Source organism: Drosophila montana, unplaced genomic scaffold (assembly GCF_035044405.1).
Source record: "Drosophila montana isolate Dmon_TW-CO22-7 unplaced genomic scaffold, ASM3504440v1 contig_3200_1, whole genome shotgun sequence".
NCBI lineage: Eukaryota > Metazoa > Arthropoda > Insecta > Diptera > Drosophilidae > Drosophila > Drosophila montana.
Window position 1 is genome coordinate 8,274,353 of NW_026998080.1, and position 18,293 is coordinate 8,292,645.

Below are 18,293 nucleotides of genomic sequence, written 5' to 3' on the forward strand. Positions count from 1 at the left end.
AATTGCAGAGCTATTGTAAATTTAATATAACTTGTGTTTTTCTGGAACCACTCGGATAGATACGGATAGATACTGTTAAAACTAACATAAATTTGTTGATTATTATTCAATATTGTTTTCTTATGCCATCACCTTTCGGTTGTCTTTGGGTTCTAACCAATCATATCCGTTTTCGTGAAGAGCCTAACAATGGTTGTGAAGCCGGTTTCAACCTCCCCGCTGATGGTAAAGATGACCTTGTAGTAGCCCTCGGGCGCAATTTCAGGCATTCCATCGCCAGTCGCAGTGCACCTATCGAATTTGTAGGTGCCTTTGGGCCAGGGATATACATTCTCGGGTTCGGGTATATTTGAGCACTGCTTCAAATTCTTGTAGACAATGTCCTTGTAATGGGAATCGGCAAAGCTTTTAAATGTCTGCTTCGGTATGCTCCACGGTAAAATCTTGTAATCGTCCTCGGCACCCGAAGAGCTCCGATAAGCCGTAGCCTCCACCTGGTGGATAAATACCAATCGCACTTACAATGCATTACATTTAAAGAACCCTTTCGATTTCGTTGCACCCACCATAGTCGTATCGTCCATATCAAAATTGACTAACACTTTGCCCGTAAAAACGTATCCTTTGCGTCCATTTGGTTCAACATCTGCCTCAAGATTCATTTTTGATTCATCGCTCGTTCTGACAACGATAGAGATTGGTTCGTAATCCCAATTACGCTGCAAACGGGATCAGTTTAAATTAAAGCTCCATATCGCATCCTGTACTGAACAGTCCACAGCTTACCTTGCCAGCACAGCCAGCGACGAGCAATAAAAGTATCCATGCCACAGAGTAGGACAATAAGAACGAACGGGTGTACATTTCAGATGTGCGCTGGGTATGTGAGTCCCTTTTCGAGCAGCTACATTTTTCGATTTATATAGATCGGGTTATGTCATCAATGGTATATTTCATTGTAGATTTTTAGCTTTAAGCCAATTAACCGTGTTAACACGAGCTGCTGTGTGTAGCTTTAACAATTTTTTATTAGCAATGACTTTTCATCTACGGTACTTGATAAATTCCACATCTCTATTGAATAACACGCAACTTCGTGCTCTCTTTACATGGGCAACTCTCTGACTCGCAACTGGAGTCCGTATTCACAGAGTACGATGTATAAATTCACATTCATATGTTGCTGACAACGACAAATTACAAAGCTCGGGTAAAAATATAGTCATAAATTTATGAATTATCAGCACCGTGAGGGAGCCAAGCGTGGAGTACATAGAGAACAGACAACGGACAAGGGTTGGCAAATGCCACAAGGCCCAGCTATTAAATACCCTGTTAAATATTAAATTATTTAAACGCTGCTAGTAATTGCTTTTTGTTAAGAATCTAGTTCAAACATAAATTACTTACCAAACTAGTAAATATCTGCGGGTAAATGGCGATGTTACATAAAGTTTTGTTGTTGTATGTTAGCAGTATCACAACTATAACAGATGTAAACTTTTGCTTAACAGTCTATTATATATATGTCGATTTACATTAAATGGTAATGTTAAGAACAATATTTAAACATGCTACCCTTAATTTAAATTCCACTCTTTCGGCATTATGTTAGTTACATTTGTGTGTTATGTTCAGATAACAGCACATCTTCACAGCTAGTGTATGTTATGTTAAGATAACATCACATAATCACAACACTGAAATTCTCTATAAATGTAAATTAACATGTGTTATGGCACTGTTTATATCAATCGCATATTATTCCCAGAGTAATATGCATATGTATTAACTATAAAATGGTAAGCAACAGCTGTTAGTGAAATGAAAGTTTTTGACATGCTGTTAATCACATTTGTGTGCTGTTCAGCACTTTGCTTCTGCTAACCATCCAAATCGAACTACCCGCTTGGCCCAGATATACCCTCTTATCGCCCAAACAATGACGAGGTATAATAGCGCTTCTCTGCGCAGGCGGGGAAAACAAAGCGGCGGCCACTTGAGAGTGCCGCAGAACCACTTCAGTTTCAACCATTCAGTGATCGATATTGAAAAAAATATAAAAAAAGGGAAATAAAACCAATTGAATGATGTGCCGCAGTGTTGCGGCGCACCCCTTAACCAGACCTTTCCCCCCGCCCCTCCTCCCCCCACACTTTAAGTGGCTTGATCGGCAGTCGAGTGCGTCCATCCGTTCATATATATGTATATATTATAGTATGTTGTAGGCTGGCTGCAGGCAGGCAGCACTTGGGCCTACCATGTTGCAGAGGCGACTGCACTTAATTTAATTGAACCTAGCGATGAACCGAACCACAGGCGTTTGAGAGCCACCAACGCAACCAGACACCACCCCCACCACAGTCTCTGTGTGCGTGTGTGTGTGTGTGTGTGTGTGTGTGTTGTGAATATAAAATCAAATTATCGCGCATCGAAGCGAATCAAAACAAAATAACAGCCCGCGAAATTATAAACGAAACTCAATTTGTGGCGCAACTTTAACTTGAGCCACGGGTATGGAGGGGGGGGGCAAACCGCCAGATGGAGAGGTCCAGTATCGGGGACTTTGGATGCCTCCTTTGGATGCTTTGCGGTTGAGCTCGCTAATAAAAGCGCAACACTACCAACTCCCCAGAGGCGTTCATTTAGCGGCAACCGCGGATCGATCTTATGCCAACCGCAAAGATGATGACGCTGCCTGACGATGTGCTCGTAAATCTTGAACTTAGTTGCGATATGCCACACCCGCCTTTGCCCCACAGCCCTCCCCCCCGTTTCAGCAGCTATTTCTTGCTGTTTAGTACGTGCGGACAGGCTTTGGGGCGCGCACAGAGCTAACCATAACGAGACGCGGCTGCTGTGGCCCATAAAGTAGAAAAACACGCTGCCTGACCGGCCGCCCGCTCACCCCACCCCACCCCGCTCAATGGCCATAAAAATGGAAAAGAAAAATATTTTTTTATTTTTTTGTAAGTTTTTTTTTCGAGGTTGTTTTTTTTGTCCAAGTCGAGCCGCAAACCCAATTTAAAACACGACTTCAACGATGACCGGCGCTGTCTTTTGTGTCTGTGTTGCGGCAACTGGAAACTGCCCCGGCAGCTTCATCTTCTTCTTCTGCCTCTTCATCTTACAACCTCTTTCTCGCTCTGCCTACCCCGCCCCGCCCTGCCCCCTCGCAGTCTCCAGCCGAATTCGTGGCTGGGGTATGTTCAACGGCGGCTATTAGTAATTTATTGATTTGTCTAAATTATGTAGTGTTTCAGTCGGCTTGTTTGTTTGTTATGGCTGCAACAGCACTTACCGCGCTTTGGCACGTCGCATGCCGCATGCCGTATGCCGTATGCCGCATGCTGCATGCCACACAGCGACCACCCACGCTGCACGTGGCGTTAATCACAGGCGCGGCAATCTGCTCCCACGGGTGCTGTTTGAGGACTTGCGAAGAGGCCTTCAAGTCAAATCAAATCCAATCACAAGAAGTGACCATGGAGAACGCAAATGTGTGCCAAAATTAAAAGATAACAAAAAAGTAAACATGGAAATCGTGAGTGTAAAGGATGCATAATCCAACACTAGAGGGAGATAAAAGCTGAAAACGGGGGAGGTAAACAGTGTAAAATCAAACAAACACAAAGAAAGTGGCGAAGGGGGATGTGGAATTAAAGAAAAATTAGGTTATGTTGAAATTGTGTAGAGAAATATCAATAGAGCTCAAACACACACGCATATATGTACTAAATATGAAGGATAAGAATGTAATGTTAATTTACAAAAGCATAGAACGTGCCAAAATAACGCAAAAAAGGTTACAGAAGTTAACATCAAAAGAAATACCAAATAACGGACTATGAAGAACAAGAAAGTGTAAAGAAAAAGCTTTAGCTAAGGCAGAAAATGGCTGTTATAATGTATATATACATTCGGTTCCCACGAGGCTTACGCCTATTAAATCATAACTATTACGACAGACTTACACACACACACACACACACACACATGGCTTTCCAATTATTGCGTGGGCTCTCTTTATTAATGGCAGTAAAAGCAACAACTCAATTAATTAAATATCCATATTAAAAGGCAGAATTACACACGGCAAACAAACTAGCAGCCCACATTAAAAAATAAAACTTTATTCACATACACACGTCTACATATGAATATGTTTCTGTTTGCCTTACTTAATTATCGTAAAAAAAAATGCTAACCACATGCAAATTTAATTGATTGCCTCTTTTTTTGACTCAGCTTACAAAAAAAAAAAAAAACACAGAAAACAACAAAATAATCCGCAGACTTTCCAACTCGTTCATACATTAATGCGATGCGTATGTGTGTGTGTGTGTTCGTATTCCATTCAATGGAAGACAGCGTGGGAGTTATGACGATCATAAAGTGTTGGAAGTTGCGACCCAATTTGTGAAACTGTCATAGATAGTATAACCATAAAGCACAACGAGCTTTCATGCACACACATGCACAGGCTTACGCGCGCACGCACACACACACACACACACACACATACACCCAGTGATAATCCACGTGCGGTGGCTGCTTTTAGTGTCTGACAAAGCGGCTTATGTGGACGCGCAAAGAGGGAACTAAAAACCGATTAGCCGCCTGACAACTTGTACAAGTGTACACACACACACACACACACACACACCCCCACATCTATATACCTATATATATGCATATACTATGTCTGTGTATATTTAAGTATGTCTCAATAAGCAGCCACTAAGAGAGTGAGCAGTTTTAAGTGACAAGTCGACAACACACAACGACTTAATTACGGGCGCCGCCTGTCACCGATGACGTCACACTAACATTCAGCGCAATATGCCAAGCACACTCAAATAGTTACAGCAAAAATTTCGGTCAATGTGTGGCTTTATGCTTAATGCTCTTCTTAACTGTTTTATGCTTGAGCATAATATTCGTCTTTCAAACGTGAGCATATTTTGTTGTGTGACAAATAGTTTTCGGTTAGGCGATACGAGTTTCGGTTGGGCCCTATCTTATCAGGAATCGGCTACCGTGTGCTCGGGCAACGGCAACATATTAACCCAAATCATATTTCAAGCACTTGAGTGGGTTATCAGTAAATTGCGAAAAGTGTTTTAATTGCCAAGTCGTTAAGGTGTCTGCCAAGTGCAGCCCCTATAGCAAATCACAGCTACAATGCAGACCGAGAGGGAGAGAGAGAGAGAGAGAGTGATAAGAGGGCGGGCAGCGCTAATCGCGAAACTCGGAAAGGCCGCCACACTTGAAAGGCAACAAAATTGTTATTTATGTATTTTATTTTCTTCTCTTCTCTTTTTTTTTTTTTTTTTTTTTGTTACTTTGCATGTTTTATTTATAGCTTTAAAACTTGATGGCATACTGATTGTGTGTTGCTCCTACTCATTCTCTCTCTCTCTCTCTCTCTCTCTCTTCTGTCTTTGCAGTTTTGAAAATGAACAGTTTGGCCCGAGGGCCGAGGCCCTGCGTCTCCACCCTGTGTCGTTGCCTGGAAAACGCGACAGTGCGGCAGCAGTGTCAAGCTCGCAACAACAACAAGAACAACAATAACAGCAACAAGCAGAAGATCAGCAACACTGGCTGCAGCACATTGAAAAGTACGTTCCTAGGCACTATTGGTAGTACTTTGGGCCCGCACAGTGCGGCCGCCCGATCGTTTGCGTCTGCATGGAGTCAATGAGACGTAACGAGGCAAACACTAGCCACCACCCGAATAAGGTAAGTGGCATGTAGCACCCCAGACAACTTCCCCACCACCCCTCTAAATAACCCTTGCACTAAATGCGATAAGAGCCGTAATTATTTTATTGTCATCTGCTCCGCTTGGCCTAGCCCTCGAGTGGGGCGGTTCTCAAGTGGCCACTAGACTTTACAGTACGCAGATAAAGCAAAGAGTATGCCGATAAGGTAGAGCAAAAAAATACCACTAACTACTATTTATAATTGTGTGTCCGTGTGTGTGAGTGTGTATGTGTTGAGCAATTTGCTTTGCTTTATGGTCGCAGCGGTAGCTTAAATTTTGTGATGTTTGATTTATTGGTTTGAACAAAATATAATCACAATTACTTAAAGCTGTCTTTCTTTATTATTGAACGAGCATGGAATGGGACAGGGGTAAAATATACGGCAATAACAACAACAGCATAGGAACTACACATTGTGTATGCCGTTTACCAACACTCGCATTAAAGTGGCGTTTTTGTTTATGCGCTAGCCGCTCTCGCCCGCTCGCTCTCATTTACTCTCCCGCTCTGTACGTGGCTGTGTTAGTGTGTGCGTTCTTCTTACGTGTGTATTGTGTCTGTGTGCTTGCGTGCGTGCTGTTTTCGGTGGTTGCTCTTTGAGCTCTTTTTTTTTTTTGTGTTCAGTCTCATCTGCGTCGCCGCGCTGCCAAACGAAAAAGGACGCTGAAGAACGCTCGCGCAAAACATTTTCGGCGTTTTTCTTTATTGTTATTATTTTTATTTTGTTCAATTTAAATGTACAATAAATCGTTCGCAATTGGATATTATAAAATTTGTCCGCTTGATATGGAATGGAAAAATCGCTTAAAAAGGTAACGACGAAACAGGCAACGGCATAGGCAAACAGCACAAAATATTCCCCCCACCACACTAATTTGTTTTTTCTTTTTTTTTTCTGTGTAATTTTCGTGTAATTTTCTGAGATTTAAAACTCTGCTTTGTTGCACTTACACAGCTGCATTACATATATGTATATGTTTTTGGTGTTCTTTGCTCTTGCAGGTGGCCCTGAATAGCAGCAACGTAGCAACGGAAAGCAATATTAAGAATAAATTGTTAGCTAATTTAAGTGCGGCAAACGCAACAACAGTAGCAGCAACAGCAGCAGGAACAGCGGCTACAGTAACAACAGGAGCAGCAGCAACGACAACGGTAGCCACAAACCAAGCATTGAATTTCAATAACAAAGTGAAGGCAACAACAGCAACGAATAATTTGCAAGGCAACAGTGCGATTAAGAAGCATACGAGTAAGTAGAGCACTCAATTACATATGTGTATGTGTATGTATATATGTACATATGCATGTGTGTACATACCTAGTGCAAAATGCAACTGGAAATCAATTGTGTGCAGGCAGGCACAAAAAATAGAACGAAATTGACGATCAGTGCATGAGCTTTTGATTGAAATTGAGGATTTCGGCAACCTTCCTATTAGAGAGGATCCGTTTTTTGTTTTGTGGTGTGTGTTAAATGCAATCGCTTTTACTAAGATTTTAATATATTGCGCAAGTCTTGGCGCTCTTTAATGCGTGAGCAGCCAGAACGGCTCAGCACGCGCTGCGCTCTCTGCAGCTGCAAATTCGTTCCTTCCAGGCTCTACGCCCAAACGCGGCTTAAAGAGAGCGAAAATACAGAGAGCAGCATGTGCATTAAGCAGACTCTTAGGCTCCTCAAAAGAGCGCATTAGCTAACTGGGCAAGCAAGCACTTGGCAATTGTCAAGAGCTGATTTACTTGTTTTTTTCTTCTTTTCAATTTCCGTTTCTAATCTCTCGCATTCCACTTTGCTTTTCCCCATGCAGAATTGATTGGCGCTAGCAAAACAAACGCCGCAAATACAACGACAACAAACAACTCAACGGCGTCGGCAAGTAGCAGCTCATCTAATTCAAGTGAATCGAAGGATACAAACTTTGAGTACGAGGACGAGTGGAATATTGGCGGCATACCAGAGCTGCTGGACGATCTAGACGCTGACATTGAAAAGTCGGCGGCGCATTCGGGTGGTGGCAACCAAACACCAACAACAGCAGCAGCAGCAGCAGCAGCAGCAGCAACAACAACGACGACGACAACGCTAAATGCTAAACAAGCAAACAGCACAGCGGCAACATCATCATCATCATCATCATCAGCAGCAGCAGCAGCAGCAGCATCAGCTCACAAATCGCACAAGACCACATTGCATAGCAATTTGTCGGCCACATCGCCAACCACAATTAAGTTCACACGCCAGCCCATTGCCAGCGGCAGCGCCAACGCAACACCAGCAGCGGCAACAGCAACTGGCAGCAGCAGCAGCAGCAGCAGTAGCAGCTCAGCTGTGTTGTCCAGCAGTAAAGGTTCGTCCTCTTCCGCGGGCAAGCATCATCATCATCATCACCACCATCATCATCATCATCATAGCACAGCTAGCAAGGGCTACAAATCTGCATTAGTCGCACAATTGAACAGCCCTGGTCCCAATCACAACAACAACAACAATAATCAACAGCAGAATAAAAACAGCAGCAGCAGTAGCAGCGGTAGCGGTAGCAGCAACAGCGCAGCCAACGCAGGCACAACCGGCAGCACATTGTCATCCTCGACATTTGCCGGCTTCTCCAAAGGCGGCAACTTGGTCTCCTCCTGCGTCAGCCAGTCTTCCTCCACAACAGGCAGCAGCAGCAGCGGCAGCGGCAGCAGTGGTCAACAGCAAGCCAAACTCTCCGCTAGCGGCATGTCCTCGCAAACGGGCAGCAACACGAGCAATAACAGCAGCAGCAACAACAACAACAACAGCAGCAGCGGCAGCAGCAGCAGCAATAACAACAGCAGCAGCATAAACAGCAACACAATTGGTGGCGCCACAGTTGGTGGCCAAAGTTCGCAAAGCGGCAGCGGTAAATCGAGCGCAAAAATGTCCATTGATCATCAGGCAACGCTCGATAAAGGACTCAAAATGAAGATCAAACGCACCAAGCCCGGCACAAAGAGCTCCGAGGCCAAACACGAAATAGTCAAGGCCACAGATCAACAGCAGCAACAGCAGAACGGTGCATTGGGCAACAGCAGCTCCAACAGCAGCAGCCAGCAGGAGGATGGCGGCAGCAGCAGCACCAGCAGCAGCAGCGGCGGCGGCGGCGGCGGCATGAGCAATAACAGCAGCAGCAGCGGCGGCGGCAATGCGAATGCGTCTTCCTTAAGCAACAACTCGAGCGGCAGCAACAACTCGGGCAGCGGCAACTCTTCCGGCTCTAGCAGCAGCAGCAGCAGCAGCAAAAAGCATCTCAACAATTCCAGCAGCAGCGGCAACAACAACAGCAGCAGCAACAGCGGCGGCGGCAACGCCAATCCAAACAATACACACGGCAGCAACAGCAGCAGCAACAACAACGCACAGTCAACGCCGCAGGGCAACAAGCGCGGCAGCTCTGGGCACAGGCGCGAGAAGACCAAGGACAAGAACGCACATTCCAATCGCCTCAGCGTGGACAAATCAGCTGCATCGGCAGCTGGCGAAAAGGACACGCCCGAGAAGAACGCCAGCAGCAACAACAACAACAGCAGCAGCAGCAATTGCCAGTGCAACGGCGATGTTGCTGCCGCCTCGGCGCCACCGTGCTCGCATCACGCCTGCATCCGACGCATGAGCAACAGTAGCGGCAGCAACAGCTCGACCGCAACGGCTGTGCCGCCGGGCGTGTTCACGCCCTCGGCTGGCTCCCCGGCAGCTGTTGTCTCGGCGGCTGCCTCGCTGCTGGCTGCAGCGACGGCGTCAACCAATGCCTCGCAAGCAGCAGCAGGCAATGGCGGCGGCAGCAGCATAAATGCAGGTGCTGCCAATGCGCCTGGGCCGCCGGGCAAGGATGCCAGCATTAAAATCTCCTCACACATTGCCGCGCAGCTGGCCGCAGCGGCTGCCTCGAGCGGCAACAGCAGCAGCAGCAACGCGAACAGCAACAACAGCAGCAGCTACGCGGGCAGCCAGAGTGGAGCAGCTGCAGCGGGCGGCGCAACGGCAGCTGGTGCGGGCAGCAGTGCGGACAGCAAGGCGGCCAGCCTGGCACAGGCCAAACTGATGGCTCCGGGCATGATCTCAGCCACCATGCACCACACAATTTCGGTGCCCGCGGGCAGCGCCGGCACCGGTGGCGCCGCCGATGACGAGAGCAAATCCCCGCCAGCTAAACGTGCCAAGCATAGCGATAACAGCAAAGATATGGTCGATATATGCATTGGCACATCCGTTGGCACCATCACCGAGCCGGACTGCCTCGGTCCCTGCGAGCCGGGCACCTCGGTCACCCTCGAGGGCATCGTTTGGCACGAGACCGAGGGCGGTGTACTCGTTGTGAATGTTACGTGGCGCGGCAAGACCTATGTGGGCACTCTGCTCGATTGCACCCGACACGATTGGGCTCCTCCAAGGTGAGTAGCTGCCACAGAGTCCTCCTCCAAACCCCCCGCCCCTTACCCACATCCATATCCAGCTTCGTTTGCTTTCCATACTGTTAACGAAAATAAAGATGCCTTTCTTAAAACTTATTTCTTGAGATTTTTGTTTCCGTTTGTAAGGTTTCAATTGCCTTTTATTTTGGGTCATAATTATTTTTAAATAAAGTAAAAAGAGTTAAATTTTAAAATCAAAATATGTAATATCTAGCCATTTTTCGATATTAAAAGTTTTAATTTTTCTATATTAATTGGGGGTTTTTTTTTATTTTGGTAATTCAGATTTCTTCTTACTTCTATTTAATGACCCTGAGTTTTCCCTAACCAAGCTTTACTGTAACACCTTTACCATTTGTATTCTTCGTTGTAGATTCTGTGATTCACCAACTGAAGAATTAGATTCTCGAACTCCAAAGGGACGCGGCAAGCGCGGACGCAGCGCAGGTTTAACGCCCGATCTGAGCAACTTTACCGAAACCAGAAGCTCGGTGAGTTGCTTTATAAACCCATAACTAAGAACTTTCTGAAATAAACTCTCTTTTTCCGTGCAGATCTACTTCTCGCATGCCCAGGTGCACTCGAAGCTGCGCAATGGCGCCACCAAGGGACGCGGCGCGACGCGCAGCGCCTCCGGCAATGCAACAAACAGCAGCAGCAGCTCGTCGGGCAACGGCGGCGGCGGCGGCGGTGGTGGCAATGGTGGTGCCACGCCCAGCACTTCACCCACAGCGTTTTTGCCGCCACGGCCGGAGAAACGCAAGTCGAAGGATGAGGCGCCCTCGCCACTCAACGGCGATGCCGCCGATGGGGCTGGGGGCATGGTGAGCATGGTGAATGCCAGCGGCATACCCATCTCGGCCAGCGGCGGTGGCCTGGCCACCCAGCCGCAGAGCCTGCTCAATCCAGTGACCGGACTCAATGTGCAAATCAACACAAAGAAATGTAAGACTGCCTCGCCCTGCGCGATCTCACCGGTGCTGCTCGAGTGCCCCGAGCAGGACTGCAGCAAGAAGTACAAGCACGCCAACGGGCTGCGCTATCATCAGTCGCATGCGCACGGCGCCAGCGGCAGCAGCAGCGGCGGCGGCGGTGTTAGCTCCATGGACGAGGATTCCATGCAGGCGCCCGAGGAGCCAGCAACGCCACCATCCCCGTTGCCAACAACAGCTGTAGCAGCAGCAGCAGGTGCATCGGCAGCAACAGTTGCAGCCGGCGCAGCGGCAACAGCAGCAGCCACAGCAACAGCAGCACCACCAGCAACTACAGTCGTGTCGCCCACAGCCAGCTGCGCCGCCCTGGCCAATGGCACCACATCAGCCCCAGCCGCAAAGGCAACGCCTGCTACGGCGCCAGATGCCAGCAGCGCAGCAGCCAACAGCAGTGCAATGAATACGGCTGTCGCCGGCCCAGCCACAGATGTGGCGGCCGTTGTTGCTGCAGTACCGTTGCCCGTGCTGCCGCTGGTGGTTGCGGCGGCAGCAGCACAACAAGCGCCGCCCGCAACGCCCAGCCAGGCGCAGCCACAGGCGCTACTGGCGCCAGGCAGCATGCCCGGCAATCAGCCAATTGCTGGCGGCAGCATCACCGCCGGCATCTCTACCCAGGCGCTGTCTCAGCATCAGCAACAGCTGCTGGGCGGACTCGTCGGCGCCGGACTGCCGGCCATGCTGTCCGAGCAGCAGCAGCAGGCGCTGCTACAGCAGGGTGCATGTAAGTAGAAACAAGCGAGGCTATAAAAGCATCCTCTCTTTGACCAGCATCTCTTCTTTTTGATTTCAGTAAAAGCGGGTGTCTTGCGCTTTGGTCCACCCGATGCGGCGGCCCTGCAGCAGCAGCAGCAACAGCAGCCACCTGGTGTCAACACACAACAGTCGCCGCCTGGACAAAGTCCACTGCGTCCGCCTAGCCTGGCACAGGATGCACAACAGCCGCCCGCCGGCTATGTGGCACAGCAGCAGCAGCCGCCGCCGGGCTTGAAAAGCACGCCCGGCTTTGGTCCCGCCTCAGTGGGCGCCGGTAGCAAACAGAAGAAGAACCGCAAGTCGCCCGGTCCGGGCGATTTCGATGGCGGCGTTTCGCGCGAGGATGTGCAGAGTCCAGCGTACAGTGATATATCGGATGACTCCACGCCCGTTGCGGAGCAGGAGCTGCTGGACAAGTCGCAGCCGGTCAAGCACATTGAGCTGCTTGGCAAGAAGCCCAGCGAGGTGGGCGTGCCGGCAGCGCCCACGCCCAATATACCACCCTCCCTAGCCGGTTATGGCATGTACCAGTTCTACCCAGCGGCACAGCAACAGCAGCAGCAGCAACAACAGCAGCAACAACAACAACAGCAGCAGCAACAACAACAGCCGCCGTCGTTGCCACAGCAGCCGCAGTACATGGTGCAACCCGGTCCGGATGCACTGCAGCCGGGCAAACCGTCGCAGCAACAGCTGCAACAGCCGGGGGCACCGCCAGCTACCTCACAGACGCCACAGTCGCATCTGCTGGCGCCGCCCGCACAGCAGGCCGTTGCCCATCTCGCCGATTACAGCAACAAGAACAAGGAGCCGCCGCTGGATCTGATGACAAAGCCGCCGTCGCAGGCGAGCGTCCAGCAGCAGCTGCAGCAACAGCAGCAGCAGCCCGAGAACAATGGCAAGGATACGGGTCCGCCCACATCGCAGCCGCCTCAGGTGCAGCCGCCGCCGGTCAATCTCAGCGCGGTGACTGGACCGCCGCCGGGCGCTCTGCCGCCAGGCATGGCTGGTCTGGGCGGACTCACACCCGCCAAGACCCTGGGTCACTTCTATCCCTACAAGTGAGCTGAACTTTAGAGTTATGCTGAATAATTTATCATTAATTAAATTCTTTTTCTCTTTTTCAGCTTCATGCCGCCGGGCTATCCATACAGCGTGGATCCCAACTTTGGACCCGTTTCAATTGTGGCCTCCGAGGAGGCGGCCAAGCTGGGCGGGCATCCCGGACTGCAGGCCAGCGCACAGGCGCAGGCACAGGCACAACAACAACAACAGCAGCAGCAGCAACAGCTCTCCGGCATCAGCATTAAGGAGGAGCGCATCAAGGAGAGTCCCAGCCCGCACGAGAATCCCAAGCATATGCCGCCGCAGCAGCAGGTAAGTGGAACAAAGCGTTGTCTAACAATTGAAACTACTAAAGAGCCTTCTTTTGCAGCTGTTGGCCAACAAGCTAATCAAACAGGAGCCGCTGATCAAGCAGGAGATCAAGCAGGAGCCCAACACCAATATGGGTCAGCAGCCGCCGCCGCAACATCAGCAACAGCAGCAACAACAACAGCAGCAGCCGCCGCCACAGCCACAACAGCCGCACGCGTTGCATCCAAAGGATCTGCAGGCGCTGAGCGCTTATCATCCAAGCATCTATCAACGCCATTCCATGAGCCTGGCGGCAGCACGCGAGGATGAGCTGCGACGGTAAGCCTCAAATGAATCTTTATTTGATTTGATATGTAATAATCTTTATTTTTATGCGGCAGCTACTACATGTTCTCGGATCAGCAGCGGCGTCAGAATGCTGCAGCCGTGGCTGCGGCACAGAATGCATCCGGCATGCAGCCACATCCCGGCATGCCGCCCCAGCATAAGGATGAGTCCGGCCTCACCGCGCAACAGCAGCAGCAGCAGCAACAACAGCAGCAGCAGCAGCTTTCGCTTGCACAGCATCAGCAACAGGCGCTGCAGCAACATCACCAGCATATGCAGCAGCAGCACCAGCAACACCAGCAGCACCAACAGCAGCAGCAACAACAGCAGCAGCAACAACAGCAGCAACAACAACAACAACAGCAGCAGCAACAACAACAACAGCAGCAGCAGCAGCAGCAACAACAGCAACAACAACAGCAGCAGCAGCAACAACAACAACAGAAGCTTAAGCAATCGCAAGCAGCCAGCGCCGCGGCCAATAACAAAGCCACCAACCTGACCAAGGAGTCGCCCAAGCAAAAGGGCAGCAGCTCCGCCGACGACGATCAGCAGCAGCAACAGCAGCTGAAGGTCAAACAGGAGGGCCAGAAACCCACCATGGAAACGCAGGGTCCGCCGCCACCTCCCACTTCACAATATTTTCTGCATCCCTCGTATATTTCGCCTTCACCGTTTGGCTTTGATCCCAACCATCCCATGTACCGCAATGTGTTGATGTCTGCCGCCGGGCCGTATAATGCGCCACCGTATCATTTGCCCATAACGCGCTATCATGCGCCTGAGGATCTGTCGCGCAATACGGGCACCAAGGCGCTGGACGCACTGCATCACGCGGCCAGCCAATATTATACCCAGCACAAAATACACGAGCTGAGCGAACGCGCACTCAAATCGCCTACCAGCGCTAGCGGTCCGGTCAAGGTGAGCGTCAGCAGTCCCAGCCTGGGACCACCGCAGCCCGGAGGCGGACCTGGCAACAGTGGACCCGGCTCTGGACCGAATGTGCTGGGCGGCAATGGGCCCAATCAGCAGGGCACAACGCCGGGCGGTGCCGGCGGTGTGCCGCTGAATCTGCAACCACCGCCGGGCAGCCTGGGCGGTCCGCCGTCTAATAAACCCGAAATGGCTGGCCAAAAATCACATGGCGCGCCGCCAGGCGGTGCGCTCGATGCGCATAAACAGCCGCTGCCCGGCGCACCGCCCATTGGCGCTGGCCCGGCCGGCAATGGAGCTGTAGGTGTGGCCGGCGGTGCTGGCAATGGCGCTGCTGGTGGTGCCGGTGCCGCCGATTCGCGCAGTCCGCCGCCGCAGCGGCATGTGCACACACACCATCACACACACGTAGGCCTCGGCTATCCCATGTACCCAGCGCCCTATGGAGGTGAGTAGTGCAGGTGGCAAAGGATGGGTGTTTGAAAATCCAGTTGCTCATGATTAATGCTTGCTTTTAGCGGCCGTCTTGGCCAGCCAACAAGCGGCTGCAGTAGCTGTGATAAATCCATTTCCGCCGGGACCGACAAAATGAGAACCACTGAATGGCAGCAACGAGAAGAAGGCCTACAATGTGAAAAACAACTAGCGGGGAAAGGGAACGGGAACGGAAACGGGAACGGCGGGAACGTGAGATGGATCGGAATTGGAATTGGCATCGAAAGGGGATGATGTGGAACTGGAAGAGGCAGTGGTTGATAAATACCCAATTGCATTTGCTATTAGCCCTGGGCGAGCACACATTAAGCATATATAGCGTATATATAATATTTTTACAATGTTACAACAAAAAACAACAACAACAACAACAAAAACCAACTACAACAACAAGAAACAAAAACAGAAATGAAAAAATCGACTATTTATATGCATAAGTATTTTTTGTATGTTTCGTTTAACGTGTTAACTATAAAAATTTAGTTTAAGCCCTAAGTTATCACTACTATTACCAGATAAAAAAAAAAGAAGAAAAAACAAAACAATATATATATATATATGAATATATTCTAGAGTACATACAATATGATAAATATAGCATAACTACAAATTAGCGATGTTTTTCCTAAGTGTATTTTGCATATATATATATAAACATATTATATATATATACATATTATAAAAACATAATATAATTATAGTTATATTTATATTATACGAGAGAGGCGTAAATCGAACATGAACAAAAGAAAAACAAATTAACAAAAAGATGCAGAAGCAAATGCGAAAACTGTAGTGTGTTGATTTCTTGTAAAAAAAAAACAAACAAACAAATTATATAATTAATATTAATACATATTGTTTAACGATTATTATCGATTACCAATTACCGTTTACACTTTAGCAATTACAAATGTAGCACTTACAATTTAGCATTTAGCAGTGTGTATTAATTAATATCCTTATCTGTGTTGCGAATGGAGCCAGCGCGACATTTGCATCTAAAAGACAAAGGGCGCGCCCATTCTTATATCTTATGTATGTATGTATGTGTGTACTATTCGTATCTGTAGTTTATCTTGGGGAAGAAAACAGAAAGCAAACAAAATTATGAAGAAAAACTTGAAGAAAAATTGAATAACATTTAACTTTTGTGAATTTTTGGCCCCAGCAGCCGTCACTTATTTATGTTTCCAAGTATCAAACGTGTGCTTGCAAATTTATAAATATATATAGTATATATTTATATGCATATATATATATATATGTATAAATGTATGTGTATGATATGATGGAAATAATATTATATATGATATGTGTAATTTACATTTATTAACTATATTGTGAATGTAAAATGTGAAGAAGAGGGTGGATGGATGTGTGTGTCGTAGTTCACTAGCCGCTTCATCATAGACTACACGCGTGATTTAATGGCACTTAATGTTTTATAGCCTAAGCCCCGACAAAAAATATAAAAATTAAACAACAACAAAAAAAAAAAACAAAAAGAGAACACAATTCTTTAGAATTTATCAATAAAACAAAGTATTGCATGTAAATATACCTTATAAATCGAGTCTTTTATATATTGTAAATTAGTTTCGATTCCGTGATTGATTGATTGATTGATAGGTGACATGTGTGCGGCATGTTTTAAACACTTAAGCAACAGAAAATACAGTATATTTAAACATAACAATAACTGTGTGTTTGTGTGTTGTGTATGTTAGATTTTCCCCACACTGCATTTTCACTTCCAATTTCGCAATCATCGCAACAAATTAACTCACTGTTCGTAGTGGAATCAGCGTAGCGACACAAAATAAATTAGAGTAAACATAAATTAACAGCTTAGTTGATTATAAAATGGTACAAGCGCAGGACTTTTTAACAAATATTTATGTATTTTTAAATATCAACAAAACAAGAGCAAACTTTATGACATTCTAAACAATGAAATTGTATGTTATCAAGACAGCCGGAAACCGGAAGCCGAGGACGAAGCGGAAGCGGAAGCGAGACACAACAACAAATGAATAAATCGCATTCAAAACAAATTATTACAAATTATGAAAATAACACATAATTAGTGCATAAGAAATTTCAAAAATATAGTACACATATATAGATATATATATACATATATATAAAACAAAAAAAAATAAGCTTTAGATGTGAATAAAAAATGTATTTAAAATGTGACATCTTTTGAATTGACTTGGAATATGCGGACTTCAAAAAAAATAATAAAGATCCTTATGGAGGGATTCATCATCAGATTGGCCTAAAAGGATTATAAGGTAAACACCAAAAATTGAATTCGAATACTTTCTTAATGTTATACAAAAGACAAATTTATTAGCATGTGTATTGAATTAATATCAATTGTTGAAATATATCCTAATAATATACATATAATATATACAATTATGCACTGCCCAGTGGTATTATAAAGCTAATATAGTCCGCAGTTGCGCCCCAAGCAGCCCGATTCGTTTGGAATATTACAATCCAGGTGATCAGCGCAATTGTCCAAAGAAGTGTGCCTATTGCTGAGTAAATGACATCTAAATACAAAAGAAAATCAATTTGTTATTCCTACAGAAATGTCATTCAGTTTATCAACTTACAGCGTTTGATTTGACTCTGCTCGGGATAAGCTGGTTTGCGAAAAGCTTCCGCAAAGAACCAACAAACATTTATGGCCCAAACAAAAGGCAGGAAAGCGAATCCAGCTAGAAGTTTAGTTTGTTAGCGAGAGTCAAGAAAATGGTCTTTGCGCTTACTCAGAAAGTAGGTGCGACAAAGCTGCAGCTTGCGCGGATTAGGTGCCTTCGAGATGTCCATTGTGGATATTGCCTACGTTTTCGTGGAATGTGTCGACTGGAAGCTTAGGAGGCGTCAGCTATGTTATCTCCCAAGTTGTAAGCGGCGTGATTTTAGGCGTTTTATTTACGTTTATTATTCGTTTACATGTCAATTTTAATAGTATTGTAAGCTAACAAAAATACAGAGCTAATCAACACTGATTCATAATAGTGCGGCCAGATCTGCATTTAATATTTTAATTTGTTTTCAAATTTAAATACAAAATTCATTAAGCTAATTCACGTGCTAAATATATATAAATAAAAAAATTAAAAGACAGTTGTACTATTAGTAGCTTAGCCAACCAATCTATTGTGTGCGAATTTGAGCACATACATCGATA

General features: G+C 46.9%; 3 protein-coding genes across 5 annotated transcripts in view; 1 reads left to right on the top strand and 2 right to left on the bottom strand.

The window, feature by feature from the left end:
• sbb (scribbler) overlaps positions 1–16,010 on the top strand; it is a 103,529-nt gene extending 87,519 nt beyond the window's left edge. The window contains exons 2-11 of one of the 3 annotated variants that reach the window (XM_064687975.1): positions 5,451–5,742; positions 6,771–7,017; positions 7,574–10,181; positions 10,576–10,693; positions 10,757–11,915; positions 11,985–13,008; positions 13,075–13,324; positions 13,383–13,642; positions 13,705–15,035; positions 15,106–16,010. In XM_064687975.1, the coding sequence (XP_064544045.1) occupies positions 5,692–5,742; positions 6,771–7,017; positions 7,574–10,181; positions 10,576–10,693; positions 10,757–11,915; positions 11,985–13,008; positions 13,075–13,324; positions 13,383–13,642; positions 13,705–15,035; positions 15,106–15,179 (7,122 nt within the window). In that variant the 5' untranslated portion in view covers positions 5,451–5,691 and the 3' untranslated portion in view covers positions 15,180–16,010. Of the gene's footprint in view, positions 1–5,450; positions 5,743–6,402; positions 6,581–6,770; positions 7,018–7,573; positions 10,186–10,575; positions 10,694–10,756; positions 11,916–11,984; positions 13,009–13,074; positions 13,325–13,382; positions 13,643–13,704; positions 15,036–15,105 lie in introns of those variants that run through there. The other 2 variants (XM_064687976.1, XM_064687977.1) reach the window with 2 other exon arrangements.
• LOC135431834 (uncharacterized) lies at positions 3–715 on the bottom strand. Its single transcript, XM_064687168.1, has 2 exons — positions 567–715; positions 3–494 (listed from the first exon to the last, which is right to left on the bottom strand). The coding sequence occupies exons 1-2, from the start codon at positions 660–662 to the stop codon at positions 153–155; spliced, it is 438 nt and encodes a 145-aa protein (XP_064543238.1). The 5' UTR covers positions 663–715; the 3' UTR covers positions 3–152.
• A 1,477-nt stretch (positions 16,011–17,487) lies between the features above and the next one.
• pen-2 (presenilin enhancer) lies at positions 17,488–18,071 on the bottom strand. The gene is made up of 3 exons (XM_064687224.1): positions 17,869–18,071; positions 17,713–17,817; positions 17,488–17,649 (listed from the first exon to the last, which is right to left on the bottom strand). The coding sequence occupies exons 1-3, from the start codon at positions 17,927–17,929 to the stop codon at positions 17,510–17,512; spliced, it is 306 nt and encodes a 101-aa protein (XP_064543294.1). The 5' UTR covers positions 17,930–18,071; the 3' UTR covers positions 17,488–17,509.
• Between the last annotated feature and the right edge of the window lie 222 nt (positions 18,072–18,293).